Source organism: Paroedura picta, chromosome 3 (assembly GCF_049243985.1).
Source record: "Paroedura picta isolate Pp20150507F chromosome 3, Ppicta_v3.0, whole genome shotgun sequence".
Classification (NCBI taxonomy): domain Eukaryota; kingdom Metazoa; phylum Chordata; class Lepidosauria; order Squamata; family Gekkonidae; genus Paroedura; species Paroedura picta.
This window is the reverse complement of record NC_135371.1, coordinates 166,318,712-166,342,775: the sequence shown is the minus strand read 5'-3', so window position 1 is coordinate 166,342,775 and position 24,064 is coordinate 166,318,712. Positions and strand designations below refer to the sequence as shown.

The 24,064-nt window shown below is 49.0% G+C and overlaps 1 protein-coding gene across 2 annotated transcripts; it reads right to left on the bottom strand.

The window, feature by feature from the left end:
* Positions 1-2,096: 2,096 nt before the first annotated feature.
* Positions 2,097-15,352, bottom strand: NEUROD4 (neuronal differentiation 4). Of its 2 annotated transcripts, none has more exons than XM_077329281.1 (2): positions 14,884-15,352; positions 2,097-5,769 (listed from the first exon to the last, which is right to left on the bottom strand). In XM_077329281.1, exon 2 carries the CDS (start codon positions 5,700-5,702, stop codon positions 4,686-4,688), a length of 1,017 nt encoding a protein of 338 aa, XP_077185396.1. In that variant the 5' UTR covers positions 5,703-5,769; positions 14,884-15,352; the 3' UTR covers positions 2,097-4,685. The 2 variants fall into 2 exon arrangements, with proteins under 2 accessions (XP_077185396.1, XP_077185398.1); XM_077329283.1 differs by having other exon boundaries at positions 2,097-5,687; positions 14,884-15,349.
* Positions 15,353-24,064: the final 8,712 nt, after the last annotated feature.

Sequence of the window (24,064 nt, the reverse complement as noted above, 5' to 3'; positions counted from 1 at the left end):
TGCCACTACCCTCCAGACTGGTAAAAGCTCACTATGTCCCAGCTTGGTGTAGTGGTTAAGAGTGTGGACTTCTAATCTGGCGAGCTGGGTTTGATTCACCGCTCTTCCACATGCAGCCAGCTGGGTGACCTTGGGCTTGCCAGGGCACTGAGAAAACTGTTCTGAATGAGCAGGAATATCAGGGTTCTCTCAGCCTCACCTCCCTCACAGGGTGTCTGTTGTGGGGAGAGGAAAGGGAAGGTGATTGGAAGCCACTTTTGAGATTCTTTTGGGTAGAGAAAATTAACATATAAGAACCAACTCTTCTTCTTCAGTAATATCAGGGCTCTCAGCCTCCCCTCCCTCACAGGGCATCTGTTGTGGGGAGAGGAAAGGGAAGGTGACTGTAAGCCACTTTGAGACTCCTTCAGGGAGAGAAAAGTGGCATATAAGAACAAACTCTTCCTCTTCTTCCTCTGTCTTTGCTTGAAAAGAAATCAACAAACCAGCCAACCCTGTATTGCATAGCTGTCACTTTATAAAAAGGATTACTTTGTGTTTCCATTGTCCCAGTATTACAATTGATCTCCAGACAACCAGCTTCAGTTCCCCTAGAGCAGCCTTTCTCCACTTTTGTACTATCAAGATACCCTCTGAAACATTCTTCAGGCTTCAAGAAACCCCAGGAGTGGACAAGCATGCAGAACATGGTTGGGAAACATGGCTGTGGTCACACCCACTTGGGGCCCCTCCCCTTCCCACCCCCTCCAGGCCTCTCACTGGCCATTTTGGAAAGGGATGGTGAATCGGACTGACCATACAGTCATATCCCCTGATATATATTCATCACATTTTCAAAATATATTAAAAATTATTAACTCCCCACTCAGTCAGGAAATCCTTCCAAGGAGACATCAAGAAACCCCTGATGGAGAAAGCCTGCCCTAGAGAAAATGGTTGGTTTGGGGGGTGGACTCAGTGGCACTATACCCTGCTGAAGGCCCTCCCCTCCCCAAATTCCATCCCCTCCCCCAAGACCTCCAAGTATTTTCCAAACTTGGACTGGCATCCTGAAGATTATTGCTTCTAAAGCTGCTACAGCTGATGTGTAAATCTCCTGCAACATTTCCTCTCAATGGGGACGAAAACAGCTTCCGATATTTTATTGCTTGCTCATGCTTCAGGCTGAAGTTCCCCATCCCAGCCCCTATCCTCAAAGGGGGAAGGAACAGGAATAAGTTAAATAAATAATATCAAATAAATATCAAAAGGCACCACAAAACAGAGAGAGAGGGAGGGAGAGAGGGAGGGAGAGAGAGAGAATACTCCAACATGTCTCTCCGTGATGCTAAAACCACCAACTAACACTTTAGAAGTCAACGAAAGGAAACCGGCCATTCATTCATTTCACATTTTATGCAAAGGAAATAACTTAGAGACCACATAAATAATAAATAAGAGGACTTAAGACATGGCTTCTCCCAGCCAGTGAGCCAGGTGCGTTCCTGAAACCTGAAAGGGGCACAGGAAAACCCGGCTTTGGTTCAGTTCAAGCTCCTTTATAAGTCATAGTGACCCCCCCCCCAAGTTTGGGTGCTGCTCAGTGGACTGGCCCTAGATTGGACTCTACAGACTGATCCTATAATTCCACTGCAAAATAAGGGGGTTTCTCTCAAATGATAACCTAAGACCTCCCTTGTGAGTTCAATAAGAAGGGGGGCTGGTTGGTGTCGTGGTTAAGAGTAGCGGCTTCTAATTTGGCGAGCTGGGTTTGGTTCCCCGCTCCTCCACATGCAGTCAACTGGGTGACCTTGGTCTCGGCCCAGCCCTGATAGCGCTGCTCTCACAGAGCAATAACATCAGGGCTCCCTCAGCCTCAGCTCCCTCACAGGGTGTCTGTTATGGGGAGAGGGTGGGAAGGAGATGGTAAACCACTTGGAGACTCCTGGTGGAGAAAATGGCATATAAAAAACCAACTCTTCTTCTTCTCCTCCTACTATGCAGTAATGGTCAAATGTCATGAAATGCTCCATCAAGCCAAGATTGCCACTATGTAGGTGGCAGATTAGCTTAAAAAAAAAATCATTACCAGCAGATGCCTTGGATTGACTTTAATGGAATAATTGCTCTTAATTTGCCTTGTTTCTATGGGCTTTTTATTGGGACCATAGGCTATTCTACCTTCACCTTGGTGGCCCAGGCTAGCCCAATTTCATCAGATCTTAGAAGCTAAGCAGGGTCAGCCCTGGATAGTCCTTGGATGGGAGACCACCTTCTGGGGTTGCTCTTCAGAGGCAGCCAATGGCCAACCAAGAGTGTGTCTTTTGCCTTGGTTTCCTATGGGGTGGCCATAAGCTGGTTGAGAGTGGATGACAAAACAACACAATAAATTGGCTGTCCTCCTGTTCTGGGTCAGTGCCATGGAGAAGGATTGGGTTGTCAACAACAACAACGTGGGGGGGACTTATCTAAGATTGTTAAGAATCAGAATATTTCATTACATTTATTTTAAAAAAGAAATTCATTTAATTTAACTGGAGCCGTGAAGCAAGCAAGCGGTCTTCTTCTCATGGAGGGAGTCCTTCTCCAACAGAATGAAGATCCTTCCACAAGGGCTGTCTTCTTCACTCAGAAGAATTTCCCTGTGAGTGGAATGGATCTGCAGGACCCAACCTGGTGTTCACTCAGCATTTGACCTGTCAACTGACCAGAATTCAAGGAAGGGGCTGTGTCTCAGTGGTAGAACATCTGCTTGGCATGCAGAAGGCTCCAGCCTTGTTAAGTGATGTGAAAGACCTCCACCTAGGTCCTTGGACAGCAGCTACCCACCTGAGTAGACGATACTGAACTTGTTGGACCAATGGTGCAACGGGTGTGCACAGATCCTTTTTCAAGGAATCAAATGCCTAGCCAGACCTACAAAGCAGGGATGCATGAACCACCATCATTTTCCATTGGAATTTCTCTTTTGTGTCGCCTGAAGCAGGAACTATTAAATTCACTAGGGGCAAAATGGCCTCATTTGACGATGTGAAACCTTCCCTGCGTAACGGAGCTAGGATTTTAACAAAACTCTTCCTTTGGCACTCCTGAGATGTTTCCTCAAATGACGAACCCATGAATCCTTCAAAAATTGTAGCGGTGATAGTTTTGTGCCGGGGATACTCCGAAGAAGCTGCCGTAAACACTGTTTGTACTGGACTTCTCACAGATAGCTTTGGCAACAAACGGAAATTAATACCTGTGTTTGGTAACTGAGTTTATCAAAAGAAATATTTGTACAATAAAATAGACCTTGGCCAAGACAGTCCTCATGCTTCCCTGATAAATATTCAGGGAGTCATCATTCTTGGCTTTTCCCACCCAATTCTCCCAACTAAATATCTGGCAGCTGTTATTTCTTGAATGTCTCATTCTAAACATGAGATGATGGGTGGAACTCGAGACAGGAGCAGCTTCCCTGGTCATTGTCACCTGGTGCCCAGGTTTCAATCTGAATAAGCACCAGTGTTTAGCAACTGATCTTGACACGGTGGCATTTTGTTGGACAACTACGAACAACAGTATCCTCAGCTGCTTGACAAAAACAAATGCAAATTGTATGGGGGGGTGGGGAGAAGGGAACGTTGGCCATAACTGCAAATTCCAAATCATGATGACAGCCGGCCAAGATGAAGTCAAGTGTTAGCATATGTTTTATAAGCTGATATGGAGCCTAAGACTTGGGTTTCCCACTTATCACATGTTAGATGGAATCTATAACAAAATACGCTATCATCTGGTTGGAGAGAAGAGTCCCCCTGAACATGTATCGAGTGCCCTTGATCACCTCTTGGCTATGTGGCTATGTTGCTTCTAGGAAGCCTTGGATTTTGGCCAGCTCTTGTTGTTCGGTATCTGGGACTGTGGGCTCTTTTGTCTCTGTCAGGTGAAATCTATGGCTTTAACCCTCCCATACTTTCACCTCCAACTCATGCAAGTGTCTTGTACGTTTCCACTGGTTATTGCTGGTGGTACGGACCTTGCAACGCAGTCAAGGAAACTCTGTTCTACACCCAGATGTAGGGGGAGGAATCAGAGGGAGCATTTCATCCCACTGGAAAGATGAGAAGATCTTCCATTTTGAGATACAGTCACTACTTTGGATCTGGCAGGAGAAGGACTTGATCTGGCTCATCTGGAGAAAGCCCACCTTCATCTTAGTGCTAGACTTTGGAAGTCTCGAGTGTCTTCGGTAGAAGTGGAGAAATAGCAACACTGCTGTCCTCATGAAAGTTACTGGCCATTTCTCACCTTTTTTTCCTGTGGAAAAATAACCACTTGCTGTGTGACTGAACAGTTGTGAGCCTGAATCGATCCTTAATGCAGTGATGGTGTTTTCAAACAGGCCCTGCTGGTCTTTGCCCGTTAGCATGCCCTTGTCCTAAATGACCAACCAATGAGAAAATGTTGAGATGTTCTTGCAGAATGGGCACCGATCCAAAAGACCCTAGTTCAGCACCACCAAAATACATCCAGGATCATAAGAAACGGGGTATGTCAGGGTGGGGGACTCTTCCCAAGGGACCTTCTGAAACCAGTCCAGATTTTACCTTCATATACCATTGGAGCAGATGGGATCCTTCCTTCCACAACCCTACAGACGAAGCCGAAATCGCTTTAAGCATCCTCGCCCTGTAGTCCACGGCCATGAAAAACTCCTTAGGTTATTCGCTGAATATTGCATTGAGTTGGGCTCCCACCACATGGTGAGGGTAAGAGTCATAAGTCATATCTATGGGGATGTCATACCTGGGCATGGCGGTTGAGAAATGAGAGGTGTGCCCATGAGAGCTGCCCAGGCTGACCGATGGGTAGTGGGCCATGAAGCTGTAGGATTTCTCCAGATCTGGAGACCCGTCTTGCTTTAGGGAGAAGTTCCCACTGATGCTCAGTGGAGGTGTCAGGGGACCCTCGTAGGGAGGAGATGTGCAGTCTGGGTGGTGGTTGCTGAAAGCAGGGTCCACCAGGCTTTTGAACGTGGGGGGCTTGAGATGTACCACATGGGTCTCCATGGTTCCATAGGGCGGGCTGGGCAGCCCCGGGGACTGGTAGGAGAAACTGTGGCTGGGCACCACGGAGTCAGAGGGGGAGTTTTTCTCCTCGGCTTTCTCCACAAACAAAGACTGAGGTCCCAGCTGGAGACAGCCGGCCACCAGGTTGCTGGTGGGTTGGGATAGACCTTTGCAGAGCATGTCCACGAACCCTTTCCCTTCAGGGGTCTGCCCACTCTCCAGAACCTCAGACAAAGCCCAAATGTAGTTCCTGGCTAGTCTCAAGGTCTCGATTTTGGACAGCTTCTGCGTTTTGGAGTAGCAAGGCATCACCCGCCGAAGGTTGTCCAGAGCGTCGTTGAGGCCATGCATTCGCGTTCGCTCCCGGGCATTCGCCTTGACCCTCCGGGCCCTGAACCGCTCCAGCCTCGCCTTGGTCATCTTTTTCTTCTTCGGCCCCCTTCTCTTTGGCTTCCCACCGTCATCTTCCTCCTCTTCCTCCTCAATGCTGTCGTGATCTTCATTCATGCCGGCGAGGATGCCGTAGGGGGCTTGTCGGCCGTCTTCCTCCTTCATCTCGTCCTGGGAGCTCAGGGCTTCATCGATCCACGGCTGGGAAGATATGAGCTCGGCCATCTCTTTGGACTTGGCATAAGGCTTGGCCATCCCTTCTCCCTGGGAAAACGACATGACAGAGACAGATGAAGTCACCAATGATCAGAAATGTAAAATATCTCTGCCCTTTAAAATGAAGACTCTACAAAGAAGGGGAAGAAAAAGAGTTGGTTCTTATATGCTGCTTTTCACTACTCGAAGGAGCCTCAAAGTGGCTTACAATCGCCTTCCCTTTCCCCTCCCCACAACAGACACCCTGTGAGGTGGGTGAGGCTGAGAGAGCCCTGAGATTACTGAAGAAGAAGAGTTGGTTCTTATATGCCGCTTTTCTCTACCCGAAGGAGTCTCAAAGCGGCTTACAGTCGCCTTCCCTTTCCTCTCCCCACAACAGACACCCTGTGAGGTGGGTGAGGCTGAGAGAGCCCTGAGATTACTGAAGAAGAAGAACAGTTGGTTCTTATATGCCGCTTTTCTCTACCTGAAGGAGTCTCAACGTGACTTACAATCGCCTTCCCTTTCCCCTCCCCACAACAGACACCCTGTGAGGTGGGTAAGGCTGAGAGAGCCCCAATATTACTGAAGAAGAAGAAGAGTTGGTTCTTATATGCCGCTTTTCTCTACTCGAAGGAGTCTCAAAGAGGCTTTCCTCTCCCCACCACAGATACCCTGTGAGGTGGGTGAGGCTGAGAGAGTCCTGATATTACTGCTTGGTGAGAAAAGCTTTCTCAGGGCTGTGGCGAGCCCAAGATCACCCAGCTGGCCACATGTGGGGGACTGCAGAATTGAACCCAGCTCCCCAAATTATAAGTCTGCACTCCTAACCGGTACACCAAGCTGGCAGGGCAGAAGATGGCTGCCACTTCGATCCATATGCCCTGGTTATGAGGAGAAAAGGACATGCATGAATTTGCATGGCACAAACCTCCACTTGAGTGTCTGATGCAAAGGCCTCATGGCATGGCCTCCCAAAATATTCATTCATTCATTCATTCATTCATTCATTCATTCATTCATTCATTCATTCATTCATTCAATTTCTTACCCGCCACTCCCGAATGGCTTGTGGTGAGTTACAGAGTCTATATTAAATCCCCAATAAAATCCCCAATAAAACTCCCCTTAAAACCACAGACAAATTTACAATAAAAAAGATGAAAACTTGAAACACAGCAGAAAAACAATTACTGTGCTGACTCATACCCATTCTCCCCCCTCCCCAATATAATTTCCTCAAGGGAGAAGAGAAGAGGGGGCAGATGGAATCCGTGGCCACCATTCCCATAGCTGTATCCTGAAGGGGACTTTGTGCCATATAAAGGGACACAATATATAACTTGGGATGGGGGCTGGAGAGAGACGAGGATGATCTGGGGCCAAGGGACCAAGCCCTATGAAGATAGGTAGAGGGACTTGGGAATCTTCCGCCTGGAGAAAAGGAGGTTGAGAGGGGACATGATAACCCTCTTTAAGTATTTGAAAGGTTGTCACGTGGAGGAGGGCAGGAGGCTGTTTCTGCTGGCTGCAGAGGAGAGGACATGCAGTAATGGGTTTAAACTTCAAGTACAACGATATAGGCTAGATATCAGGGAAAAAATTTTTCACAGTCAGAGTAGTTCAGCAGTGGAATAGGCTGCCTAAGGAGGTGGTGAGCTCCCCCTCACTGGCAGTCTTCAAGCAAAGGTTGGATACACACTTTTCTTGGATGCTTTGGGCTGATCCTGCGTTGAGCAGGGGGTTGGACTAGATGGCCTGTATGGCCCCTTCCAACTCTATGATTCTGTGATTCTATGATTCTGTGGTTGTTGGCTGTTGACTGAATGTCAAGTGTTTGCAAATATGGCTGAATGTCAAGCACTTGAATGCTGCGTGTTTGCAAATATTCCTTTTCAACTCCTCATGGGTAAAGACGGAGTCTCGGTTCAGGACGAGCGTCTCTTTCGAGCCCTCTGAAACAAGAGGAGAGGCAGGCTTTCCTGTGATCTCTGCTTGTGCTTCTCTAACTCGAGCGCCCCGTCAACCTCGTTTCCCTCTGGCGAATCGTTGACACCAGAAACCGGGCTGAACACCAGCCCTGGTTTCACGATAATCAACCCCTCGTCGGCTTGACTGACTCATTTAATCAAGCTTAACTGTGTAAGCGGCTTTCGTCTCCGAGATGCCATCCAACTAATCAGCCCAATGTGGCAAATCCAAAATTTTAATATGCCTGATGGGACTGGCAGAGTGGATTAAAGTGATAATTGTTGCGCAAACGGGCAGAGCCTCCTCCGGGGTCCAAGCAGACCCTAATTATCTCTTTGTAAGTAATTAAAATGTCAGAAACAGGCCTGCCCCCAAAGCGTACATGGGGGCCAGGTTCCTGTGCACACCTGGCCGATGATATCCCAGGGCTCGGCTCCTGTGTACGAACCGGAGAGTGTCCTTGGAGGGCACAGTTCTTGGGCTTTATGAAAACCACATTCTTCTTTCCGTGGGCCTTTGGGAGCAGTTACCATGGATGTGTTAAAAATGTAGGGCAGGCAGATCCCAGAAGGACAGGCTGGCTCGGCCTGTGAACTGTTAAGCCAATGGCCTCTCCCCTGCCACACTTTGTGGGCCCTGGGTGTGCGATAAACCTGGTTACTTTTATCACCACTCTAGGAGTTTAAAAACACACATGCACCAGGCAGAGTTGTCAAACCACGGCAAGGCCGTGTCACAGGGGTGGAGGGCTAAATTATACCACCGTGTAGAATGCTTGCACATGGGGAATATATTGTCTCCATGCAGTTGTGGGGGGTAGGGCTGTCAAAGCTGACTTATGGGGACCCCAGTGGGGCTTTCAAGGGAACATATGTTCAGAGGTGGCTAGCCATTGCCCGGTTCCATGCCCCAACCCAGGCCTTCCCTTCTAAATACTAGAAATGGTTGACCCTGTTTAGCTTCCAAAATCTAACGAGAAGAAGAGGTGATTTTTGAGTCATTGTATCCTTAAAGGCCCACAAGCGTAGCCAGGTTAGAAACCTAGGGAGCCAAGCCAGCTCGGTTTACTGGTTAGGAGTGCAGATGTCTGATCTGGTGAGCCAGGTTCGATTCCCTGCTCCCCCACATGCAACCTGCTGGGTGTCCTTGGGCTCACCACAGCCCTGATAAAGTTGTTCTGACCAAGCAGTGATATCAGGGCTCTCTCAGCCTCACCTCCCTCACAGGGTGTCTGTTGTGGGGACAGAAAAGGGAAGGCGACTGTAAGCAGCTTTGAGACTCTGATAAAGCTGTTCTGACCGAGCAGGAATATCAGGGCTCTCTCAGTCTTACCTCCCTCACAGAGTGTCTGTTGTGGGAAGAAGAAAGTGAAGGTGATTGTAAGACGCTTTGAGACTCCTTCAGGTAGAGAAAATCGGCCTATAATAACCAACTCTTCTTCTTCTTCAAGGCACACATCTGGTAAGAAACAAACAAAGCCATTTATCTGACTTTAGCCATGGTCAGAAAATTGAGGAAGAGGGAAAGATTCCTGTCAGGTTGCTATGTGAGCTGCACACTTTCTTACACAGCAGTTCTCTTAGGGTTCTCTTAGCCTCCCCCTACCTCACAGGGTGTTGGTCATGGGGAGAGGAAAGGAAAGGCGACTGTAAGCCGCTTTGAGACTCCTTCTGGTAGAGAAAAGTGGCATATAAGAACCAACTCTTCTTCTTCTTCAGTAATATCAGGGTTCTCTCAGCCTCACCCACCTCACAGGGTGTTGGTCATGGGGAGAGGAAGGGAAGGGAAGGCAATTGTAAGCTGCCTTGAGACTCCTTCCAGCAGTGAAAAGTGGGGTCCAAAAGGCCAGCTCTCCTTTCTACTACACTTCTAAAGGTGGTGATACAGAAAGCGGGGCTTGTAAGGCAGAGCTTAGCTGGCAGGAACCTTTTTCCTCTTCATCAATTCATCAGATCAATTGCTCTGCTTCGGACCAGATTACTACATGGCTGGCTTCTCTAAGCCTCTGTCCCAGCTCTGTTCCCTTCAGCATCATACATTATGCCGCAATCATTAGAGATGAGAATTTTATTGCTGACTAACTGAGGTTAGAATGTTTTAAGATGCATGGGTTTTTTATCTATTATATGTAAACTGCTGGGAGTGGCGGTATATAAAACAATGAATGAATGAATGAATGAATGAATGAATGAATGAATGAATGAATGAATGAATGAATGAATGAATGAATGAATGAATGAATGAGCAAACAAGCAAACGAACAAATGAATGCATGGACTTTTAAGGATATGAGTCAATGATGACTAACCTTTTAATTGTATTAACAACGGCCTGAACAGAGCCAACACATTTCTTAGCCTCTTTCGGGATCATATAGCTTAACGTCATTAGAGAGACTTAAGGACTGGCTACACGATTTGCTCATGGGAATTGTAGTCCATGGACATCTGGAGAGCCACACATTGGCCACCCTAGCTGATGCTTAATATTATTATTTCAAACCAAACTTTTATCAGCAGGATTAACTGTTCCCTTTGTCTTTTAAAAACACACATCCCTCAAAGATGAACAGAAAACACACTTTCTTTGGGGGGGGAGAGAAGTTTCAAAAGAGAGAGAGGGGGCTCATTGGAGATCTTCTGGAGGCACTGCAAGGCCAGCCTGCTTCCCTGGGCTATTTTGGGGGGGGGGGGAGGGGGATGGTTTGAATTTCAAAAATCTTTGAACAAGCAGCAAAAAGCGAGATTTGCAGCTGGCGATTTTAGTTTAACAGAAAACCATGAGGAAAGGAGGGATAGAGACATCTCAATCAAGCCATCAGTCTAAACATGGAACGGATTCCCTCCCCCAAAGATCAAAGCCCTCAATGAAAATTCCAGCCCACCCGCTCCAAATTTGTGCAAAAGTTAACGTCACCTGTTTCTGTTGTTTATGTATGTGTCTTTCTCCAAAAGTAGGCTTTTGGGTACCTTCCTTTAAAAAGAAGATTGTTCAGGTCTCTCCCGCCCCCATTTTTTCCAACTGCAAATAGCCTAACAAGCTGTCATCTGAGGATCTGGCCCACTCTGGGCTTTGACAGTCCTTTCCTCCCCTCTTTTGCCAACCAAACGCCCCTGAACCGGAGTCCAGCTCTCCACTGCCCACTCAAGAAATGCCAGGGCAAAAGCAAGGGCTGGAAAAGGACCCAGGGACGGAGGGGTGCCTCTGATTAATATTCCCACCAAATGACAAGCTGTGGCTCTCAAGGCAGTCAGGAAAGTCTGGGGAGAGCAGGGCCAGATGGGGCTCAGCCAAAGGGCACAGAAAGATGTATCATGTTTCCCGTCCTGGAAGCGGTGGGGAGAGAATGAGATCACCCTCCCAATCTTTTTTTTCTCCAAACCATTATTTTTTGGCCCCACTCATTCCCCATCTCTCCTCCCCCTTCCTTAATCAAACTCTGGGGAATATCACTGCCCTTTGAAACCCTCTAGTGTGGCCAGGAGGAGGAGGAGGAGGAGGAGGAGAAGAATTGGTTTTTATATGCCGCTTTTTTCTACCATGAGTCTCAAAATGTGTTACAATCACCTTCCCTGTCTTCTCCCCACAACAGACACTCTGGGAGTTAGGAAGAAGAAGAAGAAGAAGAAGAAGAAGAAGAAGAAGAAGAAGAAGAAGAAGAAGAAGAAGAAGAAGAAGAAGAAGAAGAAGAAGAAGAGTTGGTTCTTGTATGCTACTTTTTCTCTCCCAGGCAGAGTCTCAGTGGCTTAAAATCACCTTCTTTTTCCTCTCCCTGCAACAGACATTCTGGGAGGTAGGCGAGGCTGAGAGATCTCTGACAGGACTGCTTTGCAAGAACAGCACTATCAAGGAGGACTGTGACTAGTTCAAGGTCACCCCAAGATCACTACATGTGGAGGAGCAGGGAATCAAACTCAGCTTGCCAGATTAGAAGTCGGCGCCCCTAACCACTACTCTAAGCTAGCAGGGTGTGTGAGCGTCAAACCTACAAAGCTGCTTTACGCCCAGTCTGTCTGTTGGTCCCTCCGTGCGACTCCTCGGAGGGCCCCAGCAAGGGCGTATTTTGAGCTGGAGGCTTAGCCAGACCATAAGAGGGAGCATACAGCAAGGCTTGGAATGGAATCGCTAATAGTCCGAGGTTTATGCATAAAAGTGGTTTAAGAATTGGAGGGGGGGGGCTCAAACAAGGAGGGTTAGTAGCAGGGCTAGGTTTGGCATGGAGATAAATATCACGGGGGAGGGAGTTGTTGGCTGTAGGGGCTCTTGATAAACAGTTTAATTCCATTATTATTATTATTATTATTATTATTATTATTATTATTATTATTATTATTATTATTATTATTATTATTATTGGATTTATTACCCGCCGCTCCCAGCAAGCCAACTTGCAGCGGGTTACAACATTAAAAAAAACACAATAAGATATAACCATCCCCAACCAAAACCATTCTGAGTCTGATGACCCACTAGCCCTCTCCCCACCGCTCTGTTCGACAACAGCCCCTTCCGACGCCTCAGGGGAAAAGTTGCAATGGGAGGAGAGCCTGCTGTCCTGGCCCAACTGAGGAGGGGCCCTCAATCTTATCGCCACCTGGGCAGAAGTAGGCCAAATGGGCTGATAATATTTAGGCCCTTGCAGAGTTGTAGGGAGTCAAGTCCTCTTTCTTCTGGTAGGGAGAGGAATGCTACCGCAAAGAATCTTAGAATTATTAATATGGCTGGGTCGATTAGGTGGCCTTGGAGTTTATGCATCCAGCCACGGGGGATCTGCTCTGCAAGGCAGAGGTTCTCTAAAGTCTCCGTCAGTTCTCTCTCAGCTCTTCACCTGCAGATCCTTATAGCAGGCCTTAGAGAGTGCTAGGGAATAGGGATAGAAACCCAGGCCTTCTGCAAGCAAACTGGGTTGTCTTGCAACACAACACAATTGGGGCCCAATAGCACCTTTACAACCAGCAAAGATCACCTGATACTGTTCTCCTGGTGATGATCAAGAGATGAAAAGGTGCATGCAAATCTCAATGGCAGGATACTTCCTGCATCGGAAGGAAGGAGTCAACGGAGCAGATTGCCTGGGGAGTGTGTAAGAATGGCTACCTTCCTGGTTTGTAAGAGAGAATGAGAAGATACCAATCCATGGAGAAGTCTCCATTCCTGGACCATCGATGACCCCCTTTATTTGTTGAGTTTGACTTCAAGGTGACCTCCAATGAATCAACATTTTTTAAATGTATTTTAATTGTATTTTCTCTAATTGGGGTTTTATGGAATGGGTTGTTTTATTCTTTTATTGTAAACTGCCATGAGTCTTTGAGAGCGGTGGTATATAAATTTAAATATAAATAAATAGGGTTTTCAAAGCAACGGGCGTCAAGGGGTGGCTTGCCTGGGTGTCACAACCCTGGTATTGCTCAAAGGTCTCCCATCCAAATGCTAGACAGGAACGATCCTGCTTTGCTTCTCACAAGATTGGGCTATCTAGGTTAGGGTTCATTTAAATATACAGTTCACCTCATCCTTGCTCCAGGCAGGGACCGAAATAAATTTCTCTCTGGCACATTTCAAGCAAGACTTTGCAAAGCCCAATGCTATTCCTGTTTTACACTTGAGTAAATGGGACAGAAGGGATTTGGATTGGAACGATTTGGTATCGCCCGATCTTGTCAATATCTGAGAAGCTGGACAGGGTCGGTCCTTGAATGGGAGACCACCGAGGAAGGCTCTGCTGAGAAAGGCAATGACAAACCATCTCTGGTTCTCCCTTGCCCCGAAAGCCCCTTTCTAAGAAGAGCAGAAGACTGTTGCAACTTGATAGCATTTACATAGGCGCATAACTAAAACAACATCGGCAATTTGTCCGGGGCTCACTAAATGAGGTCATTTGTATTTGTATTCTTAGTTTTTATGTCAGTTTTTAAGAGGTTTTATTGGGGTTTTTATTCTGATGTTGCAACTCGCCTCGAGCCCTCGGGGGAAGGTGAGTAATGCATTTGAATAATAAATAAATAATAAAATGGTTTCGGTTCTCCAAGACTCACCGGAACTTAAAGTAAAATCTGACAATACAGTTGCTTCCTTCCCTGCTGGTTCGTTAATTTGAAATCCTACCCTGAGATTTCCATTGGGAAAAAAATATTAATGGAGTTTATAATGGCTTCCTTAGCACCAGTATATACACACTCATTTATGTGGAGCACCTGTAACCCCAACATCTTAAACACTTTGGTTGTGAATTGGAACACCTGCAATCAAACTGCCTCTGGGATCTCACATCCCTAGTTAACTTGATTACTTGTATCTCCCTGCCAAGTGGTAAGATCCTACCCTGGATCAGGAACCGATTCGTGACTCAGTTTCTTGTAGAAAGTGTTGGTTCAGTGGCTCTCCTAAAGAACAGAGTTCCTTCTACTTTTACCACCCTACTGAGCAGAGCACTTCCCTTCCTGAGTAGATCAGAGCCACTGTGATCCTAAAATGGTCAGTGGGTAGCATGAGACCCTGGGTGTCTCCAGATGGCCAAGAAGCGGGGCTTCCTGGGTTGTTAGCAGGTGCACAACTTAGAGGGAGCCCAGAGCTAGGGTGTGCGAGGGGACTGTGAATCTAAGTGGTTTTAACTATGATTTCATACAATCACTAAGTGATTGGAATGAGGCCCCTGGGGACCCAGAAAAACAATTCCAGAATCACTGTGGACACGCGCTCAAGATTAATGCATATGAACTAATACACTTTAATGAGCTTTTAATTGCACCTGGGTACGTTCAATATCAAGGTGGGCAATTAAAGGCTGGGTGAATATTCCTTCCTTCCTTCCTTCCTTCCTTCCTTCCTTCCTTCCTTCCTTCCTTCCTTCCTTCCTTCCTTCCTTCCTCTACCTACCTACCTACCTACCTACCTATCTTCCTCTCTCACTTCTGTCCCTCTTTCCTTGATATCATCTATCCATCCATTATCTTCGTATTTATCTACCTGCCTGCCGGCTTGTTGTCTGTCTGTCTGTCTGTCTGACTCTGTTTTTCTTTCTCTGTGTGTCTCTCTCTCATCTGTCAACACCTTCCTTCCTTGCTTGCTTCCTTGCTTCCTTCCTTCTCACTCAACTTCCAACCTCCTTGCTTGCTTCCTTGCTTCCTTCCCACTCCACTTCCAACCTCCTTGCTTCCTTCCTCTGCACGAACTCTTCCAACTTGGAAGTGATTTCCGGGTTCAGAATGGGGCCGGGGCGGGGGAGCGGCCCCAGAAGCGCCCGCCCTTCCCACCGAGGCGCCACCAGGCAGTCGAGGGGGTCCCCGCTTACCGTGCTGAAGGGCCGCCGCGACCCACCTGCCGCTGGATCCTCGCGGGGAATGCAAGCGAGCCCCGGTCCCGGGGGCGCTCACTTGCCGTCGAGCATGCTTCCCAGCCGGCGGACCGTTTCAGCACCAGCGAGCGCGGCCAGCTCCGAAGGGTCCCTTCCTTCTTTCCTCGGAATCGGGACTCCTCTCCGCTAGCTCCTGCGACCGCTTAAGCGCCTGCGGTGCGCCGGGGGGGTTGAAATTACCCCGCCGGGTGTGGGGCTGGGTGGGTGGTTGGTTGGGGGGCACAGCGACCTCCCCGGTCCTTCCTCCAGGACGCCCCCGTCGCCTTGTCCGGGGTCTTTTGCAGGCACCCGCGGGCTCCTCCGGGCAGCGCCTCCTGCTTCTGGCCAACTCTGCCGCGGGATCCCCACACTTTTGAAAGCTTTCTGGCGTTGGGGGTTTTCTGCCTGGCTGAATCTCCGGGCGACTCCTCCCACTCCGGGCCGGAGTCAGGCTCCGAAGTGACACCGCCCTCCCCCTTCGCTTTCTCTGCCGCTGGCTCTCGGGAACCGCATCCCTGCCCCCAGAAGTCCCGCGGCTCCAAGTCTTCGAAGAAAGCCGCGTTTCCCTCCCGCTCATCCCACCCTAAGCCTTTGTGTGTGAAAGACAGTCTGTACATGGCCAGAGGCACGGGGTAGGGTTACCTGCTGGCAATCCAAACATGTTCAGTGAGGTCCTGGTGGCAGGTTTTCAGGGAATGGGTTCAGGCATTTCGAAATCTACCTCCTGGGGAAGCTATGCTGAGTTTAAATATATCAGTGGGGTTGAGACTGAAGAAGAAGAAGAAGAAGAAGAAGAAGAAGAAGAAGAGTTGGTTCTTATATGCTGCCTTTCCCTACCCGAAGGAGGCTCAAAGCGGCTTGCAGTCACCTTCCCTTTCCTCTCCCCACAACAGACACCCTGTGGGGTGGGTGAGGCTGAGAGAGCCCTGATATCACTGCTCGGTCAGAACAGTTTTATCAGTGCCGTGGCGAGCCCAAGGTCACCCAGCTGGCTGCATGTGAGGGAGTGCGGAATCGAACCTGGCATGCCAGCTTAGAAGTCCACACTCATAACCACACCAAACTGGCTCTTTAGATCGTGTCTTATTCAGATGTCCATTCTATAGCCCAGCCAGGGCTGGTCTTATCTCCCCTTCACTTAGAACGATAGGTCCTCATTCAGGAAAAAGGAAAATTTAAGTTCCTTTTGTGCCAAAAGAAAGAACCTACTTTTAGGCAGGTTGCTCAATGTTGTGCCTTTGTGTACAGAACACGCCCAAAGATAATCAGAAGTGGGATCCCATTATTTAAAACTGAATCCAATGCATTTACATTTTTTCCGTACGTTTAAAATGCTTTTTATTCTATTAATGATCTACTCGTGTAAATTATGTTCTAGCTAATAAATTCTGTCTTGGATTCAGTGGGGCTGAGGCCTGGGTTTACTCACCGGCCCCATAAGCCTGGAGATGGAAGCTTTGTGGTGTTTTTGTTTAGAGAAGAAAATTCTGTACATGCTCAGAGGTGCTGCTTTTACCATGATTTCATATGGGCCAAGGCCAGCCCCCAACCACCAGCCCCAGCCCCTAACCCGTGAGCAGGAGCAGGTGCATCCACTGTGGCACAAGGAGCCCACTTGGACTGCCCTTAAGAGAAGGTTGAAAAGAGCAAAAGTCCTGAAGACTAAAAAATGTTTGGTGCGGGAAGAGTGTTCCTATGTGTGTCTCCCCCCCCCCTGCATTTGACAGGATGGTTCTCTCCTAAACCTGGCTCAAAATCTAAACCACTTTTTCCATCTTTGCTCGATTCTTCCAGAGAGGTATTCTTCCACTTTGATGGAGGCGATTTAAAATCCAGCTGTCTGCAGCCAAAATGATTTTGAAGGGGGTGACAGCTGTTTAGATGGTGAAAGTAGATTATTTCCTACCTGTCCTTCTCACTTTATTAGTGTTTTCTGAAAAATCTAAGCTGGCACTCAAGAACCCATGGGAGGGGGACGCCCTGTGCAACAGGGGAGCTGCAAGGAGGAGAAGGAGTCTGGCAAGGTTTCCTGTCTTTCTTTCAATTTGTTTGTTTCATTTATACCTTGCTTTTCTCCCCATTGGGATCCAAAGAGCCTCTTACAGTGCTCTCCATGGATCCAACTCAAATATTAATACAACTCTTCTGTTAAAAATTACAGTGCGCAGAAGAAAAGGAAGAAATGGGTTTTATACTCTGCTTTTCTCTACCAGAAGGAGTCTCAAAGCCACTTAAAACTGCATTCCCTTCCTCTCCCCACAACAGAGGCCCTGTGAGGTAGGTGGGGCTGAGAGAGCTCTGAGAGAACTGTTCAGTGAGAACAGAACTATCAGGGCTGTGACAAGCTTAAGGTCACCCAGCTGGCTGTATGTGGAGGAGTGGGGAATCAAATCCAGCTCACCAGGTTAGAAGCTCCTACACCCAGAGGCACATGATCATCTGAAGGGTGATATCAACACAGGGAATACCGGCTTTTAATTTTTGTTTAGTTCCCCGACACAACATTTGCCTCACATGGACACAATCCCAGGCTCAGTCCTCAATGTTCCCTAAGCCTGGAGCCTCCAAAACTGCACCCATGGCAGTGTCCAACTAGTATCTGGGAGACCCGGGTTCGAATGTCAGCTTGTGGGAACTCTCTTGGTGACCTTGAGCCAGCCTCACTCTCTCTGCGTTGCCTACCTCACAGGGCTGTTGTAAGGATAAAATAGAGGTGAGGAGTCTGTTAAGATAAAATGTGGGTGGCTGCCGACTGTAAATAAAGTTGAAGAGGATAAGAAGAAATTTACTCGATGCAGCTTTTTGCTCAGTGTTTTTCTAATACACTGCATAATCTTTGGACTTTGTGTGACAACCTCCAGGGGGTAGCTGGAGATCTCCCAGAGTTATATATATAACTCTGCGTGAAGCTATATATATATATATATAAACCTTTATTGGCATAACAATAAGAGGCAAGTACAGCTAAGCAGGGTAAAATTATAATAGAGTAAAATAAGCTAATATTATAGACTAAAATACAGTAAAATCAGCTGATTAAAACATCTTAATTCTAGCTCGATAAACAGCCATTAAAAATTCAGCTACACACAATGTGGTTTCCCAGAGTTATGAGGATCTATCTATCTATCTATCTATCTGTCTGTCTGTCTGTCTGTCTGCCTGCCTGCCTGCCTGCCTGCCTGCCTCCTTCCTTCCTTCCTTCCTTCCTTCCTTCCTTCCTTCCTTCCTTCCTTCCTTCCTTCCTTCCTTCAAAAAAAAAGTTTGTTTTGAAAATTTGTTCCACTTCTGGGGAAAGCGGCTGCGGTGGGGCGTGATCGAGGGGGCCTTCTCCCCTGCGGAGCTCCCTCCCCTTCTCTAAACCCCACCTTCCCATCCCCAGCTTGTCACCTAATCGGGAGTTGGCACCACATGGCTAAGCCCTCTCACGCGGCCCGCGATCAGGACTCCTCCACCCACCCACCCACGCGTTCCTTAGTCGACGGGCGCCTGCGGTCCTTTCTCCTGGGCGCTGGAAGGAGGGAGGGAGGGCGGAGGGGGGGGGGCAGCGAAGGCAGGCGCCCGGAACAGATTGCGCCTCCACCCGCCGTCCCGTTCCCCGGCAGATGGTCCCAACAGATTTTGGCTGGGCGTCCTCTCCCCCCGCCGCCCGCCCCGTCCAATCGCCACCCTCTGGTCATTGGCTGGTGTCTCTCCCGCTTTTCCAAATTGGGCGAGGGGGGGTATGGGGGGGTCAAGGGACGCCGGCCTGCCCCTTAGCCCTGCTCCCTCGCCTCCCTCCCCCTCCGGACAGCGATCGCAGAAAGAGCACCCCCCCTACACACACACAACACACACATACAAAACACAAAGACGCCCAAGCACGTCTGCGCCGGTGACCCCCATTGAACCGAAGCGAGACTCGACGGCTCCCCGCGCCTCGCTTTCCAAAGGCGACCTGGCGGGGCCCACGTGCCGCGGGGGATAATCCGATTGCGGGTGGCTTCACATCTGTCAGACAGGAAGGGGACTTCCTCCCCCTGGCCCTCCCCCCCTACCCCACCCCACCTCGGGGGACTTCCCCGTCAAGATGCTGCGTCTTTTGCTCCCCCCCCCCATCCAAGGAGGGGGTGGAGGAGGATCTTAGGGATTACTTCAAATCTCCAAACTCCTGCCCTCCCTCCCTTCCTCCTTCTCTCCACCTCACCCGGGCTTTTGGATCTTGCTTCCCCCATTTTTCATGGTGCTCTGCAGTGTGCCTATAAGAAGAATCCTTCCCAGATACACCCAGTGGGCTGTCCTCCCCGGGAGCTGGCTCAGGATGGGTTGCCCTGTTAGTTTGTCTGCAGGATGGGAAAACAGCCAGAGTCCAGGAAGGACACCTTGAAGACAAATGGAATTTGTGGCAGAATAAAAGTTGGAGCCCAGGGGACAAGTTTTATTCAAGCTATAAGCTTCCGTGTGCACGCAAAGGCTGAGTCCGGGGGGCACGTTTAGGGCCGGCAAAGTTTTATTCGAGGTAGATGCTTTCGTGTGCAGGCACATTTAGTCAGATGAGTTGTGGCAGGGGAGGAGCTTGGGTGAGCCCCTGCTCACTTCTTCAGGCACAGCTACAATGCAAGGCCATCTGCCCTATATACGAGCACTGCTGGACCGGACCAGTGGTCCATCTAGCCCAGCCTCCTGTCTCACACAGTGGCCAACCACCTGTTTCTCTGGGTGGCCAACAACAGGGCATTGAGGCCAAGGTTTTCCCCAAGAAGAGCATCACAAGAGCCCTGCTGGATCAGACCAGTGGTCCATCTAGTCCAGCATCCGGTCTCACACTGTGGCCAACCAGTTCCTCTGAAGGGCCAATAACAGGGCAGAGAGGCTGAGACCTTCAGGAGAACATCAGAAGAGCCCTGCTGGATCAGACCAGTGGTCCATCTAGCCCAGCATCCTGCCACACACAGTGGCCAACCAGTTCCTCTGAAGGGCCAATAATAGGGCAGAGAGGCTGAGACCTTCAGGAGAACATCATAACAGCCCTGTTGGATCAGACCAGTGGTTCATCTGGTCCAGCATCCGGTCTCACACAGTGGCCAGCCAGGTCTCCTGGAGGACCAACAAGAGGGCAGTGTTTGATATGGTGGTTCATTCTCATTTCAGGTCAACCTCATCCGTCCTCTCAAGTGGTTTGGAACTTATCCCCAATGGAGACAAAAAGAAAGCATCTCCAATTTCCTCAGCATCATCTGTCAGCTCTCTTCTTCCAGCTGCCAAAATTCTTCCTAGTCAGATTGAGATTGTAGCAGCCCCTGACCTGGATGGACCCGGCTAGTTGGATTTTTCAGATCTTGGAAGCGAAGCAGGTCTGATGAGCACTTGGACAGGAGATGCCAGCTAGTAAGCAATTGAGAATTGTTGATTATTTCGACTTACATAGTCAAGGATAGGAGATGACTGGGGAACAGCCGACAACAGGGAAAACCACTGCTGAACGCCCCTTGCCCTGAAAATCCTACAGGGTCAATATAAGTCAGATGTGACTTGATGACCTTTTCCACCACTCCTCTGGAGCACGGACCCGCCCTCACCACCTGGGGAAGTTGCGGAGGCCCCTGGTGCTAAATAGCCAACCATCAATGATCGTCAATATGCTCATCACCCATGTGCAGGCTCTCTTCTCCCTGCCCCCACACTATCTGAATTTAGTCGATAGGGCATTTGAGCATGTTTTAAAAAACAGCATTCCCCCTCAGGCTCCGACTTGGATAGCCCAGGCTGGCCCAATCTCGTAGCCCAGTGTGGTTCTCAACCTTCCTAATGCCGCAACCCTTTAATACAGTTCCTCATGTTGTGGTGACCCCCCAAGCATAAAATCATGCAAGTGTCCTTTCAAAGAAATTAAACTGAAGCTGACCAATGGCGTGAAGATCCATTGTTCATGATTGTATATAAATTGGGTTTTTTCTTAGGTTTCTCAGTTCAGTTCTGCCTCTTGTCCCGCCATGCCTATCTCGCTGTTTTCCGCTGCTCTAGATAGATGAACACTCTAGCTCAATCTACCTTGCAAGGCTGTTGTGTGGATGGCACCCCCACTCCCCAGCGAAGCTCCTTGCCCTGCTGTGACCCTTTATTGCCTGTCACTCTCATTTCTGGCTCGTGGTGGGTTACAAATTTGTCCAAGAATTAAAAAACCCATTAAAAGCCCCATTAAACCATCTGGACGAACAATATACATATCAGACCCCAACAATAAAACCATAACGGAGAACCCTTCCGACCCCACCAAGAACTAATATAGGAGCAGAAGGAGGAATGTAGATCTTCGATAAGTGTATGCTCTTAATCCTGGGGGGGGGGGGAGCCCATCCGATCTTCCTTGCCATTCTGGCCTCAACCATAGACCTGGCGAGATAACTCCATTTTGGAGGCCCTGCGGAATGCCCACAGCTCCCCAGGGAGTTCATTCCACTAGGTAGGGGCCAGGACCGAAAAGGCCCTGGCCCTGGTTGAAGCCAAGCGCACCACCCTGGGTCCAGGAATGACCAGTAAATTAGTCCCCGCAGAGTGTAAAGCCCTGCAGGGGGCATAGGACGATAGTCGATCCCTCAGGTATGTGGGACCCAGACCATGGAGGGCCTTAAAGGTTAATCCCAGAACCTTGAACCGGATCCAGGCAGCAACTGGCAACCAATGCAGCTGCCTCAGGATAGGCTGGATGTGGGTCCTCCAAGATGTCCCAGTGAGAACCCTGGCAGCTGCATTCTGGACCACCTGCAATTTCCGGATCAAGTACAAGGGAAGGTCTACGTAGAGCGAGTTACAGAAATCTATTCTGGAGGTGACTGTCGCATGGATCACTGTGGCCGAGTGGTCAGGGGACAGGTAGGGCACTAGTAGCCATGCCTGGCGAAGGTGGAAAAATGCCAGGTGGGCTACCTTCTTGACCTGCATCTCTACAGTCAATGAGGCACTGATGGTCACTCCAAAATTCCTAGCCAAGTTCCTAGTCATTAGTAGGAGCAAAAACCCATTCCTTTGCCTTTAATTACAGTTTTAAGTTCAAGCATAATTATCCCAAGCTCTTCCGGACCCTTTTTAACCTGATTCTCTGGCAAGTGGCTCTTGTTTTATTGGAGGGCGATGGAGCTACATGCGCTCATGGGCCCCAGAAAGCTCTATCAGCAAGCATGAGGGGGTTCCTGTTTGTACGTATGGATGTACATTTCAGTTTAGCCAAACCGAACCCTCCCTCCCCCATCAATGCTGATTCTCCTGATTGATTCAGGGGCCGAATCACTGAACCCGAATCGATTCGGCTTTCAATTCGGGTTGATTTGGGTTTCTGGAATTGTTGCTGGAGAGGCCTTTAAAGAGCATTATTGCGGGGGTCGCATTTTCTGATTGTAAGAGGCTTGGAGTGAAGATAGAGAGAGATAATATTTGTTTAAAAAATAAAGACAAACCTCTCTCTCTCTCTCTCTCTCTCTCTCTCTCCCCCTCCCTCCTTCTCTTATACATTTCCCTCTGAAAATTCCATGCATCAGCTTTGTGTTCCTGGAAAATTTCTTCCAGCTCTCTGTCCTGAGTGCTAGACCCCAGTCCCCCCCCCTCCAATTATCACAGCTTCCTTAAAACGAAGCAACCCTTTCAGCCAGACCCCTTCCAGATACACACACACACACACACATGACACTGGATCACAACTTGGTGTCAGCCCTGAACCTCTTCCAGCGCACAAAGTGTCATCTTTCCCAAGCCGCAGTGGCAAACATGCCTGAAGCATCAAAATCTTGACTCTGAGCCAGCCCCCCCCCCAGCAGCTCCCTTTTCGACGCACATGCTTCCCTGATTGGATTTGCTGCTGCACATTGTATTCCTTTGGCACCTCCTCAGAAAGGCCGGGGACCCATCTGTCAGCCGACAGCGCGTCAAGGGGGCCTCGTGCAGCCCCTCCCTCCTCCCCTCCCCTCCCCTCCCCTCCTCGGCTTCTCCTCTGCCCCTGCATCCCCTTCGGGGACCTGGGGATGAGGCTTTCCGCCCCATTCAAGCCCTGTGAAATTCAAACGAGCCAATCGGAGGCCGCGCCAGGCCTCTATTCTGCTCCGGAGACAAAACCACTTTCACGGGGGACAAAAGTTGAGTTAGTTGCAGTGATTATGCCCTGGTCCGGAGACAAGAGGAGCGACAGGCGGGAGGAAGGGAGAGAAAGGGAACAGATGAAGGAGGCAGGCATGGGGGATTCCCCCGGGGAAGGGGAGAGCTCCTGCTCCCTGCGCTGACGCAGAAGGGGCACATCGCTCCTCTCGAGGAGTCCGGCCTAAGACTGGAAGAAGGATGCTGAGGAGACAGGAGCTGCGGCATGCAGTGACTCCCCCACCCCTACCCCTACTCCCGGAGACACACCCATGAAGGATTCCTAAGCCTGAGCGATCGAGAAAGACTCTTCGTATGCTTTGCTGACTAGAAACTTTGTGCGACATGCAGAACGGGAGCACGCATGCTCATGCAGGGACCTGCATAAACAGAACCACAGAATCACACAATGCTGGGAGAGACCACCAAGGCCATCCGGTCCAGCCCCCCACCAACCTGGGGATATAAAAACCAGACACTTTTGACAGGTGCTCATGCAATCTCCTCCTAAAAATGTCCAGTGAAGGACACTCCGCCACCCTCCGTCAGCCTAGTCCATCTATGAATTATTATCATCTTGATGATGATGATGATGATGATGAAGAAGAAGAAAAAGAAGAAGAAGAAGAAGAAGAAATTTATTCCCCGCCACTCCCAAAGACGGCTCGTGATGGGTTACAACAGTCCATCATAAAACCCAGATAAAACCCCATTAAAAATTGGATATCCATCTATAAACAAGAAAACAGCAGATGGCAAAACCTAACCCGACCCTTCTTCCAATATCACATTGGCTAGGAGGGGGCCATCGATGGTCCATAATGGCCCTCTCCATCAGAAAATGCCTCCTAATATTTAAGTGGAATCTACATTCCAGTCATTTAAATCCCTTGCTCCTAATCCTTGCCTCTAAACCCTTGCTCCCTCTTCAGCATGTCTACTTTCCCCGTAGTGAAACACAACTATCAGGTTACCCCTTCCCCTCCTCTTCTCCAAGCTGCACATCCCCAACGCTCTCCACCTTTTCTCCTAAGGT

What these genes read in the sequence shown, in the direction of transcription:
- NEUROD4 (XM_077329281.1), bottom strand. Translation starts at nt 5,702, where the DNA reads ATGTCGTTTTCCCAGGGAGAAGGGATGGCCAAGCCTTATGCCAAGTCC.